The 24,783-nt window shown below is 42.7% G+C and overlaps 1 protein-coding gene across 4 annotated transcripts in view; it reads left to right on the forward strand.

Annotated features, from left to right (window-relative positions):
- The window catches only part of PTPRM (protein tyrosine phosphatase receptor type M), a 645,114-nt gene that overhangs the window by 233,580 nt on the left and 386,751 nt on the right, over positions 1 to 24,783 (forward strand). For all 4 annotated transcript variants that reach the window (XM_043889726.1, XM_043889727.1, XM_043889723.1 and 1 more), the window contains exons 3-4: positions 6,737 to 7,008; positions 21,382 to 21,460. In XM_043889726.1, coding sequence (XP_043745661.1) covers positions 6,737 to 7,008; positions 21,382 to 21,460 — 351 coding nt within the window. The remainder of the gene's footprint in view (positions 1 to 6,736; positions 7,009 to 21,381; positions 21,461 to 24,783) is intronic.

The following is a 24,783-nucleotide window of genomic DNA, read 5'->3' on the forward strand; positions in this document are numbered from 1 at the left end:
ACGTTACCATTTTAGGTGAAAAATGATAGCACCAGGTGGGTTTTGGACGGGCAGGTGGAAATATGTTGAGCTAAATGCTGGAGATTTCAAGATGATTTAGAGAAGCCAGGCATTAGGGGGTCTGAAGTACACAGTAAATGTAATGATAATTGTCAGTAACTCTTGGGCTTATGTTATATGGTAAACACTGTCCAAAGTACCTTTATATGTGTTAATCATTATTTGTGACAGCTACATAGATGTATCAGTTGAGTGACCCTGGAGGAAGAAAATAGGAACTTCTCAGCAGACTGCACTGTACTCAATAAAGAGAGACCTTTTTCTTTTAAAATTAGTATTAGAGAAAGAGAAATACCATGTGATGTCATTTATATGTGCAATCTAAAAAATACAACTAGTGAGTGTAATTTAAAAAAAGAAGCAGATGGAGAGAATGGAGAGCAGATGGAGAGAACAAACTGGTGTTACCATTAAGGAGAGAAAAAGGTTAAAGGCAGGACTTCCCTGGTGGTCCAGTGGTTAAAGCTCCATGCTTCCAATGCAGGAGTCATTGGTTCAAGTCCTAGTTGGGGAGCTAAGATCCCACTATGCCTATAGACAAAGGCAAAAATAAATAGTTTAATTTTTTTAAAAAATGAAGAGGAGGAAGAGGCAATACGGGGTAGGGATTAAGAGGTGCAAATTCTTAGATACAAGATAAGCTAAAAGGTTATGTTGTACTATATGAGGGATATAGCCAGAATTTTACAGTATCTATAAATGGAGTGAAACATTTAAAAACTCACATTGAATCACTCTATGGTACACCTGTACTTTCATGACACTGTATAGCAGCTGTACTTCAATAAAAAGAATAATGTGTGTGGACGAGCTGCTTGGGTAGTTTCTTATTTAGAGGTGGAGGACCTTTGCCTGTGACCGTGGGGACAGCCCAGAGACCTAGATGCTTCCAGAGGGCGGAAGGAAGTTAGGAAGGAAGACGGTCCAGGTCGAGCAGGAACTTTGACCAACGTCACACACCTGTCCTTGGAAACCCTCAGCCTAACTGCACAAAACTACACACCAAAAGTGCTAGATCTTGTAAGAAAAACGGCACTGACCATTCAAATCTATGCATCTTTGTATAACTAATAGCAACAGTTCGTTGTTCAGTTGCTAAGTGATGTCTGACTCTTTGTGACCCTATAGACTATATCCCACTAGGCTTCACTGTCCACAGGATTCTCCAAGCAAGAATACTGGAGTGGGTTGCCATTTTCTTCCTCAGCAGGAAGGATATGTAGGGACAAGATTGACTGAGTTGAAGATTTTCTAAAATTTCAGTAATAATGTTCCTCTCCTTTGAAGAAAGGGAACTTAAATGTTACCATTTTAGGTGAAAAATGATAGCACCAGGTGGGTTTTGGATGGGCAGGTGGAAATATGTCGAGCTAAATGCTGAAGACTTGAAGATGGTCTTTCCAAACTAGGGATCAAACCTGCATCTCCCTAACTTGAGAATCCGTCCTTTGCCCCGTGCCAAGGACTCTCTCATCCTCCTCCTCACTAGAGGGGGCCCAGGAGTCATTCCTTTCTGCTGGAGACCACTTTCTGGCAACTGAAACATAGGATCCTGGGCTCGTGGTCCTCATCAGTGTTCTTTTCTTTCTGAACTCAGGAGGGGAGCAGTACCTTCATGGCTTCTTCATCTGGGCTCACAGTTTCCCAGACAGCTTAACAGAGTAGAAAGAGGAATAGCTCCAAAGAGCCACCGAACTTCATGTTGCTTTTGACCCTAAGCAAAGGTATTTCTGCGGGAGTTTTAGATTTGTCGAATGGGCGTCATGTTGCCCTTTACTGGAGAGAAAATTTGCCTTTGATCACTCTAAAACCTTAATGTTCTGCAAAAACTGCACTTGAGCTGAAGGGACTCTGCTGTTCTATGGATGTCATGCCCCTGTTTGCTAATCCTATTAGCTAATTTGCATTGCAGCAACATGCCATGTAACATGACATTCTGGCTCAAAAAGGGAAAAAAGGAGAAAGTATACAAGTCAGGAGGACTTCCCTGGTGGCTCAGACTGTAAAGAATCTGACTGCAATGCAGGAGATCCAGATTCGATCCCTGAGTCAGGAAGATCCCCTGGAGAAGGGAATGGCAACCCACTCCAGTATTCTTGCCTGGAGAATCCCGTGTACAGAGGAGCCTGGAGGGCTGCAGTCCAAGGGGTCGCAAAGAGTAGGACACGACTGTAGTCATTCAACACGCACATACAAGTCAGGATCATTTCAGTATTTGTAGTTCATAGCACCTGAATTTCACCTTGACCTTAAGATAAAAATATCTCTATACGTTAGACCACTTAAGAAGCTGACAGAGCATTCTGTGCTGGGATGAAGCTGAATGGAGTCAGTATTGAAGGACAGGCTGTGTAGTGGGAAAAACAGTATCTTAGGGAACTCCTGTGATTCCTGAACAACTACAATAGGAAGTTACCCAGTTTATCACAGCCTGTGTAAAGAGATGCTTCATCTATGCATCCAGACTCAACCTCCCCAGATGCAGGAGACCTTGCCCTTGTATGCACATCAACACTTTTACCACCTCTGGTCACCACATGTAAGTGATGGAAACACTCCAAGATATAATATTCTTTTTTTTTTTTCTGTATTTGTTGTTTTGTACATTTTCCTTATATATTTTAATATAGTTATATATATTTTTATTTTATTTACTTTTGGCACACTGGGTCTTAGTTGATGCATGCAGGCTTCCTCTGGTTGCAGTGAGTGGGCTTCTCTTGTTGTAGAGCACAGGCTCTAGGCTGAGTGCCCTTGAGTAGTTATTGCTCCACAGCATGTGGAATCTTCTTGGACCTGGGGTTTAACCTGTATCCCCTGCATTGGCAGGGGGATTTTTTAGCATTGGACCACCAGGGAAGTCCAGAAATAATATTCTTGACAATGTGTTGATACTAAAGGTTTTGGTGATTCAGAGTCGGCTTCAAGTCTGTGTCACACCTCAGCCTCATGAGTGGGAATATTCAACATTTTAACTGTGTTGCCGATGCCACAGCCCCAAATGATGGAATGTGGAATAACTTTTCTTATTTTACTAAAAGCAACAAAGTACAGTTTTTAAGTCCTGTTGTAAATACCATAGCCAGCTATAAGTTTGTGATGGGGTTGGTCAACCCTGCGTCTCTTGAAGAGATTTCCCCCCACCACATGTTGTAGAATATAGATAACCCCAATCATTTCAGTGATATTCTCTTCCACACATTCAGTCTCTCTGTCCCCATCTCTTTCTTAAACCATGTTCGCTGTTCTTCCTTATTACTGAAATATATGTTCCCTAACCCCTCCCTTGTGGCTTGGCTTTCATATTTCCAGGTACATAACATTCATCTCTTGAAAAATTGCTGCATTTTCAAATAGTGCTTGTAATTTTCCTTCACTGTCGTGAAGGGGTTTGTTTTCTCCATATGTGCTTGCATGGCACAGGAGGAAACCTGGGGTTATTGGAGTGTAACGAGATGAGTAATGGGATGGAAACTCAGAGGCTTTAAGTTCGGGATTTGCCACTGACTCATCCTTCAACCTGGATAAAATGCTTCCTAGTCTCTCTGTGATGCAGTTCCTGTTAAATGGCATTAGCACCAGCTCGTCTCAGAAAGCGGTCTTGAGCGGTAACAACTAGATGCAAACATTTTGTAATATTGATCCCTTAATAATAGCCTATTAATTTATAAAGGATATATCTACATTTGGTTTTTTTTTTTTTTTAGTTCTCCTAATAATTCTCTGAGAAAGGTAGTCTCGTTTTGGTGTTTAAGAAACCATAGCGAGTTAGATGAGAGAAAAATTCCACACCTTTTCTAGGATTATGTATGTTTATAGATATATGTGAGTGTTTACTAAAATATATTAGGTTGGCCAAAAAGTTATTCAGGTTTTTCTATAAGATGTAATGGAAAAGCCCAAACAAGCTTTCTGGCCAATCCAATATATACCCACAAGCATTCATACATGTAAATTGAAAATTATGGTTCACAGTGATGTAAGTCTTTAAAGGAACACTCAACTGAGGGTAAGAGTCGTTTTCCACAGTAGAAACGTCCAACCACCCTGAGTAGTATTTTTTTTTCACTTTGATTCTCCAAATTTACTTGTTCTGCTCTCTCAGAATTTCAATACATTTTTCCCTCTCTGCTAAAGAAGAGGAACTAAAAAGCCTCTTGATGAAAGTGAAAGAGGAGACTGAAAAAGTTGGCTTGAAGCTCAACATTCAGAAAACTAAGATCATGGCATCTGGTCCCATCACTGCATGGGAAATAGATGAGGAAACAGTGGAAACAGTTTCAGACTTTATTTTTGGGGGCTCCAAAATCACTGCAGATGGGGATTGCAGCCATGAAATTAAAAGACACTTACTCCTTGGAAGGAAAGTTATGACCAACCTAGATGGCATATTAAAAAGCAGAGACATTAGTTTGCCAACAAAGGTCCGTCTAGTCAAGGCTATGGTTTTTCCAGTGGTCATGCATGGATATGAGAGTTGGACTGTGAAGAAAGCTGAGCGCTGAAGAATTGATGCTTTTGAACTGTGGTGTTGGAGAAGACTCTTGAGAGTCCCCTGGACTGCAAGGAGATCCAACCAGTCCATCCTAAAGGAGATCAGTCCTGGTTGTTCATTGGAAGGACTGATGCTGAAGCTGAAACTCCAGTACTTTGGCCACCTGATGCGAAGAGTTGACTCATTGGAAAAGACCCTGATGCTGGGAGGGATTGGGGGCAGGAGGAGAAGGGGAGGACAGAGGATGAGATGGCTGGATGGCATCATCGACTCGATGGACATGAGTTTGGGTAAACTCCAGGAGTTTGTGATGGACAGGGAGGCCTGGCGTGCTGCGATTCATGGGGTCACAAAGAGTCGGACACAACTGAGTGACTGAACTGAACTGCAAGAAGACTTGTGATGACCAGTTTTCCCTTTTATCTTATGCATTGTGATATGTAAAATTCCTATCATTATTATAGTTTCCATTTCTTGAAACTTTCAAGTGACCTCTCCTAAGATCAGGGTGCCTGGGAAGCTTGCGTTGGCATGGAAACTCTTGGTCACTCATGCGTGGGTTAGTGCCCTGGATGAGAATACGAAAGGAGTCACAGAGACTTCTGTGAATCACCATGCTCCCTGGGCACAGCCGCTGCCCAGTAGACTTCATCACCCTCCCCACCTCTGGTCAAGGAGAAGCCAGCTGGGCAGCAGTGGGGGAGGAGCAGTGGTGCTGACCTGCAAGAAAATCATACTATATTGACGACAAAGAACATCATCATGTCTATACAGTTTCTAAGATTCTGTAAACCAGACCAGCCTGTTCCCTTTCTCTAGATTATATGGAAATATTAGACTGGCTGTGATGACTCAGTGGTGGTACCATGAGAGAATCATGCTGTCTAGAGATGATGGAGAAGTTCAAAATCAAACAGCCCGATATGGCAGCACCTGGCCCCACGTGACTGTTGGGTGCTTGAAATGTGGGTCGTGTGGCTGAGGACATAAACTTTCAATGTTATAGAATTTTTTTTTAATCCAGGTGCTAAATGTTTTTTTATTTATCTTTTTTTAAATTGGAGTACAGTCAATTTGCAATGTTGTAATGTTGTGTTAATTTCTGTTGTATAGCAAAGAGAATCAGATATATATATATACATATATATATTTATACACACATTCTTTTTTACATATATATACATTCTTTACATATATATATATACATTTTTTGCACATATATATATATATATATACACACACATTCTTTTTTGCATTCTTTCCCATTATGATTTATCTCAGGATATTGAATACCACTCCCTATGATGTACAATAGTACCTTGTTATCCATTCTATGTGTAATAGTTTGCATGTACCAACCCCAAGCTCCCAAATATTCCTTCCCTGTTGTTCGGTCGCTAAGTTGTGTCTGACTCTCTGTGACCCCATGAACTGCAGCATGCCAGGCTTCCCTGTCCTTCACTATCTCCTAGAGTTTGCTCAAACTAATGTCCATTGAATCCATTCCTTCCCCATATTATCCAGCAATTTGACTCCTGGGCAAATATCTGGACAAAACTAGAATTCAAAAAGGTATACACACACACACACACAAAAGTACACACACCCTTATGTTTATAGCAGCATTATTCACAATAGCCAAGACATAAATGTCCATTGACAGATGAATAGATAAAGAAGATGTGGTACACACACACACACACACACACACACACACACACACAATGGAATACTACTCAGCCATAGAGCAAAATAATGCCATTTGCAGTAACATGAATGCAACTAGAGATTATCATACTAAGTGAAGTATGTCAGAGAGAGAGAGACAAGTATCATATAACTTACATATGGAATCTAAAATATGACTCAACATTACAGATTTTTAATTAATTTCTTAAAAAAACTACATGTGGCTAGTGGCCATCAGATTGAACAGTGCAGAGAAAACTGTGCATGTTCCTTGGGAGACTAATCACAGTGACATCAAGGGACTTTGCCATCCACTCATCTTGAGACCACGTTGCGGGTAAAAAGAGGTAAAAGAGAGAGGACCTTGAAAGCCAGGGTCAAGTGTGTAGAATTGCAGTGTCGACCCATGGACATGATGGTGGCTTCTCAGAAATGACCAGGAAGCAGTATTTCATATTGTGACCATCCTTTGATTTTTTTTTTTTTTTGCAGGCTCCTTCATGTTGGTAAACACGTCCGGGAGACCCGAGGGACAGAGAGCCCACCTCCTCCTACCTCAGCTGAAGGAGAATGACACCCACTGCATTGACTTTCACTACTTTGTGTCTAGCAAGAGTAATTCTGCCCCCGGGTCACTCAACGTCTACGTGAAGGTCAATAATGGGCCTTTGGGGAGCCCTATCTGGAATATATCTGGAGACCCTAACCGTACATGGAACAGGGCAGAACTGGCCATCAGTACCTTCTGGCCTAACTTTTATCAGGTATGCCCTTTATTTTTCATTTCCTGTTTTGAAATATCCTCTAACTTCTGAAAATATAAATCATTTTTCTATTAGTCTAATTGGAGAATGGATAAGAAGCACTGGTATTTTTAGACCGAGGTAAAGAAAGTTTGTGCTGTTGGATAGGAAATATATTAAAGCTTTGTTTGTACATTATCTTGAGAAATGAGTAAGAAGCTAAAAAGTTAAACTTGTCTTGTATATATCAATTTAAGAAAATAGAAGCAGTCATCTGCAGCAGGACAGGAAGTACTGTTTGTAAGGATGTTTAACTTTCTGTGTTGTATGTGTGTGTTCAGTAGCTCAGTTGTGTCCAACTCTTTCCGACCCCATGGACTGTAGCCTACTAGGCTCTTCTATCCATGGAATTCTCCAGGCATGAATATGGGAGTGGGTTGCCATTTTCTCCTTCAGGGGATATTCCCAGACCATGGATCGCACCCATCTCTCCTGCATCTTCTGCCTTGGCAGGTTGATTCTTTACCACTGGCCCACCTGGGAAGCCAGCACTACGCATGTAAATTGCTAAAATCCTTTCAGGGTGCACTTGGGCAATACATTTTAGAAGTGTTAAAAAATTAGATAAGTCTAATTTTAGCAATCTACTATTAGGATTCATCTTAAGGAAATAATGAAGGCCAGTTGCAACTAATTAGCTACAAGGATATTCATGGCGGTGTGTTTACAATAATGAAAAATCAGGAACAGTATTACATTTCTAATAATAGAGGATGAGTTAATGTATGCCATCTCAATACAAAAAGTCATTTAGCAACCATTAAGAATAACATTACAAAAGATCATTTAGTAATATATATAAGCTTATGTTCTTAAGTGGATTAAACTGGTATAAAATCGTAAAGCATCATTTTAGATTCAATTTTAAATTAAATATATATGTACTAATACATAAATATGTATATGTAATTGCCCTTCCCTGTTGGCTTAGATGGTTAAAGAATCCACCTGCAATGCAGTAGACCCAGGTTTGATCCCTGGGTCAGGAAGATCCCCTGGAGAAAGGAATGGCAACCCACTCCAGTATTCTTGCCTGAAAAATCCCATGGGCAGAGGAGCCTGGCGGGCTACAGTCCATGGGGTCACAAGAGTCAGACACCACTGAGTGACTAACACTTTCACTTTTCACATACATAATTAAACTATATGGTGAAATAAATAAATGAAAAAGTGGTATAGCCTCAGCTAGTGACTTGAATTTTTTCTTTCCCTCAGATGTCATATCCTAAATTTTGCACAATGCCCCTGTGCTATTTTTATGTATAAAACAAAAAAGATTAAGCAGTAATTTTTCTTCCAGAGGAAAAATGCTCTACTTACTGCATATCCTTCTTTTTTATAAATGTATTGATAACCTGTCAAGGGCATAATTAAAAAGTAAGGTTTTTAGGACACAGTTTCTTCTTTTGTTGGATTAAAATGGAAGCAAGGGAAGTGGGTTTGGCTAAGGTAGGCATCAGAAGGGTCTATGTGATGGATGAGGCTAAGAGGCTGAGTGTTTTGAGAAACTCCTTTTGGAGGAGGCCTTCCTACAGTAGCACTCGTGGTGAAGAACCCACTTGCCAATGCAGGAGACAGCAGGAGATGTGGGTTCATTCCCTAGGTCGGAACAATCCCTTGGAGCAGGAAATGGCAACCCATTTCAGTATTGCCTGGAAAATCCCGTGGACAGAGGAAGCTGGTGGGCTACAGTCCATGGGGTTTCACAAAGTCAGATGACTGAACACACACACAGAATTTCACAGTAGAGAAGGCCCCACAGGTGCCCATCTGGAACCTGCATGAGAGCCTTCCTTGGTCTCCTTGGTGTCTAGGCAAGATCAGAAGGTGCATCCTGCTCATCTCTGCCTTAATCTTCTTTCCCCACCCAGGACTTCTAAGACTCAACTCTTGCGGGACCCTCCACAGCTGCCAGAGCCCAGCGCATGGGTTTAGTTTTGACACTGGCTACAAGCCAGTGGCTAGATTCCCCCATGCCACAGTTAAGAGTTGGAATGCTGCAACAAGGATCCCAAATGCTGCAACAAAGACCCAACAAAACAGAATAAATATTTTTTAAAAATAAATAAAGGAAGTGACCCCTTTTTGAGACCCTTTCTCACTGCCCAGGGACTCTGCTTCCCCCAGACACTCCATTATTTAGACTACAAGATATTAATCCATGATAAAGATCTAGCAAATTAATGTGGAGTGACCATAGGCTTGAAATACTACCATATTAAAATACTTTATATTCATGTAGTACTTTATTTCTATAAGATGCTTTTTACACTTTTGAAGGTAGTTTTGATTTCATGAGTCAAGATTGGTGACTTTTAAGGAATTTAAGGAATATTATGAAGTCTTTTAAGGAATTTCATTTTATACTGTTATGATTTCACATTATAATATTGCTTCAAAATGGGTAAAAGAACATATGCTTTGCATCAGATAGAACTGGATTTGGTTATGAAGTCGGTTTTAAGTTTGGGCAACTTAAACTTATGAGCCTTCCTACTTACAGGACTAAGTGTAAAGACAGGGCAAGCTGTGAAGAGGGAGGAAAAGCACAATTTGGATGTGCTAGTCTCTCAGTAAATGGTGGTAATTTATGGAGATTCAGATTTGTGCTGTGCTCACTTGCTCAGTCGTGTCCGACTCTTTGCAACCTCATGGACTGTAGCCCGCCAGGCTCCTCTGTCCATGGGGATTCTCCAGGTAAGAATACTGGACTGGGTTGCCATGCCCTCCTCCAGGGGATCTTCCCAACTCCAGGATCAAACCAGGTCTCCCACGTTTCAGGTGGATTCTTTACCATCTCAGCCACCGATCAGATTTGTGGAAAACAGAAAAAAGGAGAAGTGGATTAATAGTTGATGCTTTCTCCTGCTAAGTCATTCCTTAAATGTGTTTGGTGCCGTGGCAGAAAGTGTGCATAGAAAAAAGTTTCTGGAAACAAATCCTTCATTGAAACACTGGATGAAAGGGAAGCACCAAGGGCTTTGGCACCAGAACACTATAGCATGGAGCTGCTATCATGGTGCTCTGCCGACCTTGGGGAGCAGGTGCTCTGGGCGGGGGAGGGCAGGAATGGGGGTGCTATGCTGAGCTCCTTTTATCTGTCCTGTCTCTGATCCTCCCTTACTTTTGTCAAGAATGTCTATTTCTCCCGTATCTTTGGCTGCAAGATCCTGAGTCAGTTCTCATCTCGGTCAGAATCTGAGTCTTGTAAGTTGTTGGGTTTGGGAAGGTTTTCGGCGCAACTGAACACCACTAGCCTGTGTATTTTGGATAATATAGTCTGTTCTCTTGGGCATCCCTTTGTTTTTATAACCTTTCTGCTAACATGATCTTTATTAGAATGGGTAGCGTTTCAAAACGTTTCTTAGCAGAGCGAAGTGTTCTTGCCACAGTAGTCATTTAGTGGAACTTTTCCTATTTATGGGAAAATAGTATTCTGCAGGTACGCATCACAATGATGATTTGCATGGAACACAGGGCCTTGCAGGTTAATTACTGCTCATTAACACACAAACCATCAAGGGTATGGAGATTGAAAGTGAAAGTGAAGTCTCTCAGTCCTCTCCGACTCTTTGCAACCCCATGGACTTTATTTTATTTTTATTTTTTATTATTTTTTTATTATTTTATTTTTTTATATTGTAGTGGTTTTTGTCATACATTGACATGAATCAGCCATGGATTTACATGTATTCCCCATCCCGATCCCCCCTCCCACCTCCTTCTCCACCCAATTCCTCTAGGTCTTCCCAGTGCACCAGGCCCGAGCACTTGTCTTGTGCATCCAGCCTGGGCTGGTGATCTGTTTCATCCTAGATAATATACATGTTTCGATGCTGTTCTCTCACCAGGCTCCTCCGTCCATGTGATTTTCCAGGCAAGAATACTGGAGTGGGTTGCCATTTGATTACCACGTACTTAATCCCTCAATTAGTGTTTGTCCTAACCACGGTGACGTAGAACCTGCCCCTGTGTTGGGGGCAGCATATACACAGCCTACCTGCTTTCGCCAAGGCACCTGGGCTGTAGCCCCTGCTTGTGTTGATTTACACACTGCCTGCCATTTGAAGAACAGCGTTTTCCTCTCACAAGCACCGTTTTGCTTTGTTGTGAAGGTTTTAGAAAATACTTCACTTGGATTCCGTTCCTTCCCCGCTCCCCTCTCTTCTTCCCCACCCCCACAAGTTTCTGGAGGCCTCTGATGAATTCCTCTGGGTTCCTAACCCCATGGGCACCCAGAGACACTCCTGGAACCCCACATTCACTGCCCTGTTTTTGGATACAGTGGCTCTGAGTCCTGACTGAGGTCAGGAGGGTAGTGATCTTTAACAGAAATGGTTGTTTTGAAAAGGAAAAAATGCACAGGTGGTCTAGAAATCCACCACCACCGTCCCCCCACCCCCCCCCCCACCAAGCTCCTGAAATAAGGGGTCATGCCAGGCAGGGGACAGTGACGAGAAGGATGGGAAAGTCAGGGAAGATGATGGTGTTCTGTTTGCTCCACTTGTTGTCGTCTAGTCACTAAGTCATGTCCAACTCTTTTTGCGACCCGTGGGCTGTAGTCCACCAGACCTCCTGTAAAAACAAATCACTTAGATGCACTGAAGGGCCTGGCAGGAGAGGAGGGGTGGATCCCTGCTCTCTCTTCTCCGTATACCAAGCTTACCAAGGGACTAGCATTTCAAGGGAGGAAGCCTTGATTTGCCCTTTACCCATCTGCCAGATTTCCTGGTGGATGATGGTTTGCGGGAATAGGAAGGACTTGGTCTTTCTTACCTCTTCTCATCACCTTCCCACTGTACTCCCGCATGGCAGCCTTGGTTTCTTACTGGACTGGCCTTCAGCCCACTTTACAAGAAGGTCACGAAAGCCACGCTGAGCGGCAGCAGCTCAGCAGGCACTTGCTGCTAAGTTGTTGTCGTCGTCCCGTCACTAAGTTGTGTCTGACTCTTTGTGACTCTGTGGACTACAGCATGCCAGGCTCTCCTGTCCTCCCCAGAATTTGCTCAGATTCATGGTCATTGAGTTGGTGATGCTATCTAACCATCTCATCCTCTGCCACTCTCTTCACCTTCTGCCTTCAATCTTTCCCAGCATCATAGTCTTTTCTGATAAGTCAACTCTTTGTGTCAGGTGACCAAAATATTGGAGTTTCAGCTTCAGCATTAGTCCTTCCAATGAATATTCAGAGTTGATTTCCTATAGGATTGACTGGTTTGGTCTCCTTGCTGTCCAAGGGACTCTCAAGAGTCTTTCCTAGCACCACAGTTTGAAGGCATCAATTCTTCAGTGCTCAGTTTTCTTTATGGTCCAGCTCTCACATCCATACATGACTTACTGGAAAAACCGTAATTTTGACTATAGGGACATTTGTCACCAAAGTGATAGACAGTGTCTGAGGTCTGCATGGGTGAGTGTTTTCCAAACTGCATTGCAAGGAAGGTTCAAAGGCACTGGTCAACCAAATGGAAAGAAGCACTGATTTAAGGGAATCGAACGCATCCTGTAGCACAAGGCATTTCAGAGGCCATGGGAGACACGTGGCAGGTGCATGTGCTGGGGTGAAGCGTGGACATCCATCTGGGCTTTAGCAGAACATCTCTCTACTCGCATTGCTTCCTGGAGTACACTTGGGGAATCCTGATATGTACTTATGGAAGAAGAGAAGGCTCCCCGACTGCATTAATTCCTTAGCTTATGGTCCTTACTCCAAGTGTGAGACCACTAAATCACTTTATACCAAGTGCAAGACAATCAGCTTGCTCTGTCCATCTGGGAGGACACAGGAAATCAGATATGGCAGAGAAATGAAGCCCTGTCTCAGGCAGGAAAGCTGTTCTAATTAGGTACCCCACCTCCTGCATTTTGTGCTAAAAAGAGATGAGTTTGAAGAAATCAGTGAGGACATATGAGGCTGTCACTTTACTACAGACACAGAGCTGCATTTAGGAAGCAGAGGGGTTCACATGACAGTTTCATATCTTCAAAGATGATGCTTTATCCATTTATTGTGAAAAACTTGCGTATCTCTGAGTTTCCTTCTCAGTTTATACTTGTTATTTGATATGATTAAGGACAGGTCCTTCTTCTGGGCAAACATCTTCCATTTCTCTGAGGTCTGTCCCTTCTAGCTGCTCATTACTTTTCCTTATCACTTTCCTATTTTGTTTCCCTGTGCCTTAATTTGCTTACAAATCCCATTTTGTAGAGTGGACATTTGAGCCATGAGTAGAAAAGATTAGAAAAGAACATTTCCTCTTTTCAAAAGAGAAAGGGAAAACATAAGAAAGTTGAAGAAATTAGTGTTGATTGGTAGGAAAAAACATGGCATCATTTCAGAATGTCCTGAGTGATGTAACAAAGCACCAATAATCAACTCCACTGTGAAGCTTATCCTTTGAATGTTTTTAACCTAGAGAAAGTAGGTTTTAACGTGACTTCAATATGTGCATCTAAACAAAGGTCTTCGTTCTTTTTTCCTGATTTTCTAAAGTCATATCATTTGTGGATTTGCTTTGGCTCTTCATTATCACACAAACTTTTCTTTTCCTGTGTATGTTTTAGTTTTATTTTTTTATTTGGAAAATAAAGTAGCAGTTTTTGTGAATATGATATACTTAGCCTTTGGTGGGAGTTGAGAAACCTATATGCAGGTCAGGAAGCAACAGTTAGAACTGGACATCGACCAACAGACTGGTTCCAAATAGGAAAAGGAGTACGTCAAGGCTGTATATTGTCACCCTGCTTATTTAACTTATATGCAGAGTACATCATGAGAAGCGCTGGGCTGGAAGATGCACAAGATGGAATTAAGATTGCCAGGAGAAATATTAATAACCTCAGATATGCAGATGACACCACCCTTATGGCAGACAGTGAAGAGGAACTAAAAAACCTCTTGGTGAAAGTGAAAGAGGAGAGTGAAAAAGTTGGCTTGAAGCTCAACATTCAGAAAACTAAGATCATGGCATCCGGTCCCATCACTTCATGGGAAATAGATGGGGAAACAGTGGAAACAGTGTCAGACTTTATTTTGGGGGGCTCCAAAATCACTGCAGATGGGGATTGCAGCCATGAAATTGAAAGATGCTTACTCCTTGGAAGGAAAGTTATGACCAACCTAGACAGCATATTAAAAAGCAGAGACATTACTTTGCCAACAATCCGTCTAGTCAAGGCTATGGTTTTTCCAGTGGTCATGTATGGATGAGAGTTGGACTGTGAAGAAAGCTGAGCGCCGAAAAATTGATGCTTTTGAACTGTGGTGTTGGAGAAGACTCTTGAGAGTCCCCTGGACTGCAAGGAGATCCAACCAGTCTATCCTAAAGGAGATCAGTCCTGGATGTTCATTGGAAGGCCTGATGCTGAAGCTGAAACTCCAATACTTTGGCCACCTGATGCGAAGAATTGACTCATTGGAAAAGACCCTGATGCTGGGAGGGATTGGGGGCAGGAGGAGAAGGGAAGGACAGAGGATGAGATGGCTGGATGGCATCACCGACTCGATGGACATGAGTTTGAGTAAACTCCGGGAGCTGGTGATGGACAGGGAGGCCTGGCGTGCTGCGATTCATGGGGTCGCAAAGAGTCGGGCACGACTGAGTGACTGAACTGAACTGAATACATATGTATTTTGATAAATGTTTGCAAACTAAGTATGCTCATAAAGTCATGACCCAATGTAAGAAATTGAACATGCTCAGCTCCTCCAGAGACTAGCCCCTCTCCCAGCCTCTGCCCCTCTTATATTAATAGCCCATCCTCAGGAATAATCTTAACTTCTACTATAGACTGAATGTTTGTGCCCCCTCCAAATTCATAGCTTGAAATTCAGTCCTCAGTGTGATACACTATAGCTTTTTATTTAAACCTAAACCAGTAAGGGGCTATGAGGCTCTGTGTGGGAGGACAGACAGATGCCACAGGAGCCCCTTTGTTCTAGGGACTGACAGATGGCTTCCACCAGCCCATCTTCCATGGAGAGTGTTTGTGTTGTAACCTAAGGCCTTTGCTTTGCTCACATGTGGCCAGGGGAAATGGCAGTGTGGAAAGCTAATTTTGCTCCTCACTGAAGCGGGGAGTACCAAAGATGCTACTGGGTTAAACCTCTTCCCATCTCCCTTTTGGCGGACTCAGATCCAGGATGAGTCTTCATGAGTGAAAAAAGACAGCACTCATTAGTCAGTGGTGTAACCATTTCTTTCCTAACTGAGTCAGCAGCTTTCCCCCAAGTCTTCAAAGACGCCGGGGGTGCAGCATCTTGTCCCCCAGAGACGTTCTGTGTTGAGTGATGGAATGTCTGTGGGTTCTGTCTAGTCTGCATATCTTTACTTCCCACCACTGCCAATAACATCTGGGAACCAGCAGCAGAAATGAGCATCGAGTCCTTCCAGCGGCCGAGAACTTTGATAGAATTAGGCCTCGGTGTGAATCCAAACACTCCTGCAGTTTTGTCCCGAACATCACCATGAGTGCTGAATTGGTAAACACTGCACTCTGCTTCTGTGGGGAACAGGGCGTCAGTCCCACCACGAGAGCCTCTGGCCAGGAGATTTTCATCAACCAGTCAAGGCATGACCTTGGTTTATGTGTGTTTCTGTCAAGGTGCCTTATTTAATGTATGTCACTGATTCCTGTCATTGAACGTGGCCAAGAGCACTAGCTCAGGCCTGAAGGAAGTTTATTTATTTAACATATGTGTTTTCTCTGGAAGACACATCACAGCCTTGTGGCGCTTGGCAACAACCAGACAGCACTTCAGTGCTGAGCTGGGGGCCGTCTCAGACAGCAGCATCGCCAGTAAAAGGTTAGCCTCGGATGAGGACCGTTGTTAGCGGCAGGAGGGGGGAAGCTAGAAGGCAGAGCCCCTTTTTCCCCTTTTTCCCCAGCCTCTGCTGGGCCATGCGTGTCCGCCGTCTCTAGTGTTTGCTGCTCCGTCTTTGTTCTCAAATGACCAAGAATGCTTTGCAAGGATTGATTTTGGGCTTTCAAATAAATTACAGAGCAGTCAAATTCAAACTCAGAATCAGCAAATACTGAGGGTTCATTGTATTTTCTGTTAAGTCAGATTCCCTGCCTCCCCCCCAAAAAAGGTGAGGTAAGATGAAATACTATATGGTGACAAAATTATTCCAGAATAATGCAGTTCGACTCTGTGATACCATCATACCCACCCCCAACTTCAGCTTTCAACCTTTCAAATAATCATAGCTGAGGTTAGGCTGGAGGGCAAAGGCATTTATCCTGAAAATGCATGTGTTTCAGTAAAAACACAAACATTTAGCTGCAATCTAGCGAATGCCAAAGGACTTTGTGTAGAATGAGATGTGAGAGGCTTGACTATGAAATTTTTATTATAAATTCTTCGTAGTTTGGCTTCTTTATAGAGGATTTGCCTTCTACATGAGCTGGGTTTTCTTTCATTTTTTTAAAATTTTTTCTTGTCTTTTCAAGTCACTTTTTGGCTGCACTGGGTCTTTGCTGCTGCGTGTGGGCTTTCTCTAGTTGCGGCAAATGGGAGCTACTGTCTAGCTATCCTGTGCAGGCCCCTCATTGCGGTGGCTTCTCTTGTTGCAGAGCACCGGCTCTAGAGCGCGCAATCAGTACTGTGGCGCCCGGGCTTAGTTACTCTGCAGCATGTGGGATCTTCCCGGACCAGGGATCAAACTGGTATCCCCCGCATGGCAGATTCTTAACCATTGCACCACCAAGGAAGCCCTCTTTCATTTTTAGCTTAATTTTTAAGACAGTGTTTTGAGGTCTATCATGTAATTCATTTCTATGGTTTTGTTTTATGCTTTAAAAATTTGGTAATGATTACTGCAAGGTAAGGGGGGCATTGAAAACACCCACCCCTGTAACAGAGTTGAAACAAGTCAGCCCAGGAGAGGGCTTTCTCCCTGCCATTGCTAGAGGAGTACAAGGCTCCCCCAGCAAGCGCAAAGCATATTGAACTTGCTGTGAGGAACTATTGCTGTCGACGTATGCTTTCTTGTTATCCAGAGTAATGGCAGCTGCTGGTGAGCCAAGCAGGAAGGTTTCCTCTTAAAGCAGGAGGCTGGATAGTAAATATTTCAGGCTTTTCAAGCCAGATGGTCTCTGTGGCAGCAACTCCACGGTGCTGAGATTGTGACAGTCGCCATAGATAATCCATAAATGAATGGGTGTGACTGCTTTCCAATAAAGCTTAATCTGCAGACATGGACATTTGAGTTTCATATACTTATGTTGGGCTTCCCTGGTGGCTCAGACAGTAAAGAATCTGCCTGCCAATGCAGGAGACCTGGATTCGATCCCTGGGTCAGGAAAATCCCCAGGAGAAGGAAATAGCAACCCACTCCAGTATTCTTGCCTGGAGAATTCCATGGACAGAAGAGCCTGGCGGGTTATGGCCCATGGGGTCACAAAGAGTCAGATACAACTGAGCGATTAAGCGCACACACAGAGACACACACACATTTCTCGTGTATCACAAAATCTTCTTTTGAGTTCCTCCTACCAGTGAAAACTGTAAAAACCATCCATGGTTTGTGGGCCAGACAGAAACAAGAGATTAGGGGCAGATTTGGTCCATTTGCTATAGTTTTCCTGACCCTTGTCTTAAAGTTTGTGTTGTTAAAACTGTGTCATATAGTTTGGCCCTTGCAGCTATATTTCTAGGTCAAAGATGGCTACATTCTTACTTCAATCTAGAAATAAAGAATTTAGAACATATATACATTTATGCATTAAAAGTTATATATATATATATTATATATATTTGTGTGTATGTATATATGTGTATGGGCTTCCCAGGTGGCACTAGTGGTAAAGAACCTATCTGCCAAAAAAAAAAAAAAAAAGAACCTATCTGCCAATGCAGGATGCATAAGAGATGCAGGCTCGGTCCATGGGTGGGGAAGATCACCTGGAGGAGAAAATGACAACCTACTTCAGTATTCTTGCCTAGACTGGAAAATCCCATTGACAGAGGAGCCTGGTGGGCTACAGTCCATGGGGTTGCAGAGTCAGACATGACTGAAGTGACTGAGTACACACACATGTGTGTGTGTGTGCATGGTTGTATATTATATGTGTATATGCATACATATGTGTATTTATTCTACATATGGTCTCTCATACCTGCTAGGTTAGGCAGTCAAATCACATGAAAAAAGTTCAGACTTGAAAGTAAAATAGACCTGAAATTACACCCTGAGTATGTGACCTCAGAAAAATCACTTAACTTTACTGAGTCTGTTCTGTATCTACTGAGGTAGATAATATTCACTCCAGTGGATATGGTTGACTGAGAAAAATTTGATAATACATACAAAAGGTGCCTGGGACATGGATGTAAATGGCAAATAAATGTTTTTTGAATTATTGATTATTTTATAAAGAAAAAAATTGGTGTGGTTCCCTTAAGAGACTCAAGTTTCTCTTCTAATATAGATTTTTAATAGATTCTGTCCTGTTTGATAAAAATAAGCATGGCCACATCCCACATCAATTTTTACACCTTTTTTTTTTTTTTGCTTTCCAGTGATGCTGTCTATGGTCTTGTGTTAGTCTCCTCTGACTTCCATCTTTTTGGCTGTGGATGCAGGCATCTTCAGACACTCCTGTGATCCACCCCCATCCCTTCATATGTGTGTTATATTTCTGTGCAGCAATACTTGTCTTTTGATAGAGTGGACCAGTGTTTGAAAAAAAGAGACAAAACTATTTCTGCTTCTGAAGCTTTCTTGGCAGGGGCACTGGCTAGAAAAAAAGTACAAAATGGAAAACTTGCCAGATAGCAAGGGTTCACGATGAGAAAAGCTTTTCAGGGCATGGTTAAATATGCTTTTAAGAAACTTGTTTAAGGACTTCCCTGGCTTCTCAAGTGACACAGCAGTAAATAATCTGCCTGCAATGACGGAGACTCGGGGAACACGGGTTCAATCCCTGGGTCGGAAAGATCCCTAGGAGTAGGAAATGGCAACCCACCCCAGTATTCTTGCCTGGAGAATCCCATGGACAGAGGAACCTGGTGGACTACAGTTTATGTGTTTGCAAAAAATTGGACAGGACTGAGCGACTGAGCAGGCATGCCCACTTGCAGCCCAGTGGTTAAGACTTTGCCCTATCTTTCCTGCTCCTACCATGGAGTAGCAAAGAGTCGAAGACGACTGAGCGACCGAACTGATCTGAGCTCCTGCTCCTTCTCCCTCCATCCCTGAGCCCTGGCAAGCACTCACGTGGCCTCCGTTTCTAAAATGCTGACATTACACGTTGTTACATAAATGGAATCATATTGCGTGTAATCTTTTGTGATGGGCTTTTTCACTCAACGCAGTTCTCTGGAGATTCATCCCATCACTGGTTGTGTCAGTAGTTAGTTCCTTGAATTGGAGTCAGTTCTAGTGAGGTGGACGAACCTAGAGGCTGTTAATACAGAAGTAAGTCAGAAAGAGAAAAACTGATATTATATAATAATGCATATATAAGGGATCTAGGAAAAATGGGACTGACGAATCTATTTGCAGGGCAGCAGTAGAAACAGACATAGAGAAGAGACGTGTGGACACAGCAGGGGAAGGAGAGAGTGGGGCAAATTGAGAGGGTAGCGCTGAGACACATACAATATCATGTATAAAATAGATCGCTAGTGGGAAGTTGCTGTATCACACAGGGAGCTCAAGCTGACGCTCTGTGATGACCTAGAGGGTTGGGATGCGATGGGAGGTGAAAGGGAGGCACAGGAGGGAGGGGACATATGTATTCTTATGGCTGATTCACATTCTTACATGGTAGAAACCAACACAACATTGTAAAGCAATTATCCTCCAATTAAAAAAAAATTGTCCCTTTTTAGTGCTGACTAGTAACCATGGACGTACCACTCTCTGTTTAATCATTTGAACGGCACCTGTACTGTTTCTGCCTTCTGGTTATCATGAATAAAGCTTCTATAAACATTGATGTGCAGGTTTTTATATGAATAAAAAAGTTCACTTCTCGAACGGTGGAATTGCTGGGTTGTGCATTAAGAATGATCTTCTTCATGAGGTCTCCTTGGTGACACGGGTTCCTGCTGTGTAGAATGGAGGTAATAATGTCATGTGGACCCGTTAGCATTAACACTAGCCTGACAATGGAGAGCTTTAGACAGTCATGTTTAGAAAATTGAAAACTTTGGTAGTGGTTCTTTTTTCTCCTTTAGCCTCAACTTCTCTGAGTCCATGATGTCAAAATGTTATTCATCTTAAGAACCTCAGAGCATGTTGCCCTTTTTCTGTTGCCCTGCTTCTCTCAGGATCAAACAGTTATAAAGCCTTCCTCACAAGATTTTTATATTATTTTCCTCCCAATTCATACTCTACCATCTGAATTTCAGCCAGCTTAGCTCTTCTCTGTATCTCTTAATATGGTGTGTTCCCTGGAATTGCTCTATGAGTGGAGCCTCTGAGCCTGATCACAGCTGACCTTTAGAGCTGTAGGTCCAAGTTTTCCTCTTTATGGTCATGGTCATGTCCACCTCAGGGCCTTTGCACGTTCCCTGGAAGATACCTTACATTCTTCTCACCTTTGGCTCATTCACCCGCAGCTCTCAGCTCAAACACCACTTCCTCATGGAAGGTCCTCTGGAGTATGTCCTCCTAGTATCCTGTTCTCTTTTTTCATAGTACTTTAAACATTTTAATTGCATGTATTCATTGTATAAAACCTAAGACCCCATGTGGTTCCATCTGGTCCATAGAGTCCCCTCAAAGAAGTTGACCAGAAGATACGTTGCATGCGTGCATAATAAGTCACTTCAGTTGTGTCTGACTCTTTGCAACCCTATGGACTGAAGCCCACCAGGCTCTTCCCATGGGATTCTCCAAGCAAGAATACTGGAGTAGATGTCCATTCCCTTCTCCAGGGGATCTTCCCCACCCAGAGATGGAACCCATGTCTCCTAAGGCTCCTGCATTGCATGCAGGTTCTTTACTGCTGAGCCATGGGGAAAGCTCAGAAAATATATTATCTTAAAGCAATTAAAATCTTAACATCACCTCTGGAAGATGACTCAACCTGTCTTTTGAGTATTGGTTCCTCCCCAGGGTCCCCCCCTCGCCTTTATGGGGTGAGACCTTGATTGCAGTGCTGTCTGCTCCCCACATTCACCTCCCAAAAAACCGAGTTTTAGTCTTAGTTGTTTTTGCAGTTTTAGAACCTAGACCATTTGACTGTCGGATTACTAGGCATTCAAATGATGTCTGTGGGAAACATGAATGAATGGTTGAAATGAGGTATCTTATCTTTAGGAAATATTAGGTCAAAGTTGATAAAATGAATGAATAATGAAAACCTTTCTTAATCTTCCAGGTGATTTTTGAAGTCATAACTTCTGGACATCAAGGTTACCTCGCTATTGATGAAGTGAAGGTGTTAGGACATCCGTGTAGTAAGTTGCCTCAACTTTTAATCCTTCAGGGACATGGTTGGGGGTGTATTTATGTTGTGGATGGGAGAAAGTGCTACAACCTGGAGGGAAGTTTGTCCTGTCTAGAGAGTCCCTGATGGACCTCTAGGCGGCGCTGTGCTAGCCCAGAAGTAAACATACATGTGTCATGTGTGATGCATTGTAAGTGAAAAATGACTAAGTGCCTTGAAAGTGAAAATCAGGAACAGGGACTATGGGAATATTTTGGTATGTTCAAATATCCAACCTCAGAATAGAATGTTGGGAGCTGAGCAACCAAAACTCTGCAAATCTGTGTGCTTCTACGTGCTTAGTACACGTGTGTGTGTTTGTATGTGTGTGTGTATACAGAGCTTCCCATAATCATGTGTTCAGAAAAAGTCATGTTTGCCTTTTTTAAATTCTTTTTTGGGGGCCATGCCTCACAGCATGTGGGATCTTAGTTCCTGGACCAGGAATCGAACCTGCACCCTTTGCAGTGGGCATGTGGAGTCTTAGCCACTGGACCACCAGGGAAATCTCGCCTTTGTAAATTCTAATGAGTGGCATTGAACAGTACAAATCACTCTCTTCTTTTTTTCCCCTCTTAACATTATGTTTTTAGGTCAGTCCATGAGATTGCATCATATAAGTATACTACATTGTATTTTTGTATTTGTTTATGAATATTTAGTTCCCCCTAAGACCCAGTTTTTCTCAATAACAGACATGGCTGCAGCACACACCCATGTGTGTGTGTGCACGTGCATGCCTCCACATGCAGTTTGTGAGAACCTGGGCGAGGTGTGTTCTTACAGGCAGAGTTGCTGAGATGTCGGGTAGAAACTTAATTTTACGAGATGCTGCCGAATTGCTATGAAAGGGGTCTGCCCAGTTACATGCCCACCAGCAGTGCATGGACGTTTGAGTTGCCCATCTCCTTGCCCCAGGTTGCTGTTGTCAGACATTACATCTTTGACCATCTCAGAGATGGTGGCCTGCTTCGTTTTTAGGGTCCCTGGCATTAAAGAGAAATTGGCTCATTCAGGCCATTCTGGATCTCTGCTGGAGCATGCAGGTGTGCTAAATCGCTTCAGTCGTGTCTGACTCTGTGCGACCCCGTGGACTGTAGCCTGCCAGGCTCCTCTGTCTGTGAGATTTCCCTGGCAAGAATACAGGAGTGGGTTGCCATGCCCTTCTCCAGGGGATCTTCCCAACCCAGGGATTGAACCTGCGTCTCATGTCTCCTACATTGGCAGGCGGGTTCTTTGCTGCTTAGCGCCACCCTTTTTGCTGAAGGTCCCCAGCCAAATCCATGGGAGTGTGGTTATAGCTATGCTAATACTAGAAATAAAAACGCTTGCAGGAATGTCTGCTTTTACTATGTGGGCTGAGACATGCCCCAGTGATTACTCCACACGGTAGTCACAGACAAGCCTGTGTGGCTGTTATCCGCTGGGCTATCATGACACCATTGTTTGATTCCACCCCAAAGGGTCTTGCTCTCTGAGATCTTTATCTGGTGTCCAGGTTCAAGCTCAGCAATCATCTTGTTCATTACCGGTCAGGACGTTCCTATTGTAACTCGGTGCTTGGCCTTTTCTTCTGTCAGCAATACTAGCAAATTCAATAAGAATTTCAGTCCCTTTTTTCTGAAAAGGCAAAAGAAAAAAAAAAAAAAAAAGAACAGCGCTGTCCCTAATGGGAACAGCAGGGAAAATTCAAGAAGCAGAATATAATTACTTGAGTTGGAATTTGGCCAAACGCTCAGAGTCATAGCCTCAGGCTTGGAAAAGTGCCCTGAGATCCTCTCAGGCGCGGGAACGTTCAGGGCCTCTGATTCACCTCTCCCCAGGAGAGAAGTCAGACAGACCTACTGTGTGCTGAGCCGTTCCCTGGAGCAAACCTCACCACCCGGCAGGTGTCTCTGCTGCCCTGGGTGCAGGCGCAGAGGCCACTGGCCAGCAGAATAGCTCCTGAAGTGGACCCCCTCCCATCCACCAGGGTTCTAGTCACTGCCTTCAGTAGGAGAGAAAGACTTAATGCTTCCCCTTCCATCAGAGCCTTCCTGAAATGCGTCTCCCACAGTTCAGTGCATTCTTCCCAAGACCAGCTGCCTGCAGCCACAGAAATGGTGTTTATGTCTCTCCTTTGGAGAATACGGGTGCTGATACCTAATTGGCTCTACAAACTGCTGTTAGGAGATAGAGAATCACAAAACAGCCTGTGTCCCAAGGTGATGGATGCTACAGCGGTGTGTTGAACTGTGAGCTTTAAACGGTCTTGATGATGGCCTTTCTGTCGTTATCTTCTCCTGAATTGCTAAGTTTATGGGGAAAACATGCAAATAAAGATTTTAAAGAAGGCAGTCGTTTGGTCTTAAAATGGAAAGCTTTATAGTTTGTATTCTAGGGGGTTTCCTATCAGGATTTCTAAATAATAATCAATTATTTCGAAATGCTGAGGCTCATTAAATTTACATCGTGAAGGAGCATAAATATTTCATATCCAAAATTCTGCTTTCCCCAAAGATGTAAAACTGCTGAACTTTATTTACTTCACTCTAAAGGCTCCTGTTTGGATTCATATAGGTTTATGAGCAGGCATTACGACAGTTTTTTAAAAGTAGCTGTTCTGTTAAGGGTATACAGTTGCTCATAAAATTGATTTTTGCATAGTGACAGTAAGTTGCCAGATCGCTTTGAAATGCGGAGATGACTGTGCAGTAGCTTCACACCACTTCTGATGAACATAGATAATTTCTGTATTTGGGGTGCACGCTAAAGCTATATTTTGAATTTGGTTCAATAATCCTGGTAGGAGAAACTGAAGGAGCAGCTTTTTCAGCTTCATAATATTGTCTCCTGTTTTTAAGCAGGTCGTAACTTAGGCGTATGTGGGTATTATTATTATTATTATTATTACCTTGTGATGCTGGCATGTATTTTTATATCTTATACGCTATGCAGCATTTTAATATCACATATCATTCCATTCACCCTCTCAAAGTTGTATGGGAACATGGGCTGTTTTTCCTTTTACTCGGGCCTTCTAATAGTTCCTTCATTAGTGTTTGCAGTATTCAAGGTACAAACTGAACTTCTCTCATTAAATGTATTCCTATGTGTTCATTTTGATACTACTCTATAGGAGCCTGGTGTGCTACAGTTCATGAAACTCGACTTGGCAACTGAAAAGCAACAACAAATAAATGGAATTGTTTTCTTAATTTCATTATTAGATTGTTCATTACAAGTGTATAGAAACACAGCTGATTTTTATACATTGACCTCATATCCCGAGACCCTGTTGAACTTACTTATTAT

Source organism: Cervus elaphus, chromosome 27 (genome assembly GCF_910594005.1).
Source record: "Cervus elaphus chromosome 27, mCerEla1.1, whole genome shotgun sequence".
Taxonomy (NCBI): domain Eukaryota; kingdom Metazoa; phylum Chordata; class Mammalia; order Artiodactyla; family Cervidae; genus Cervus; species Cervus elaphus.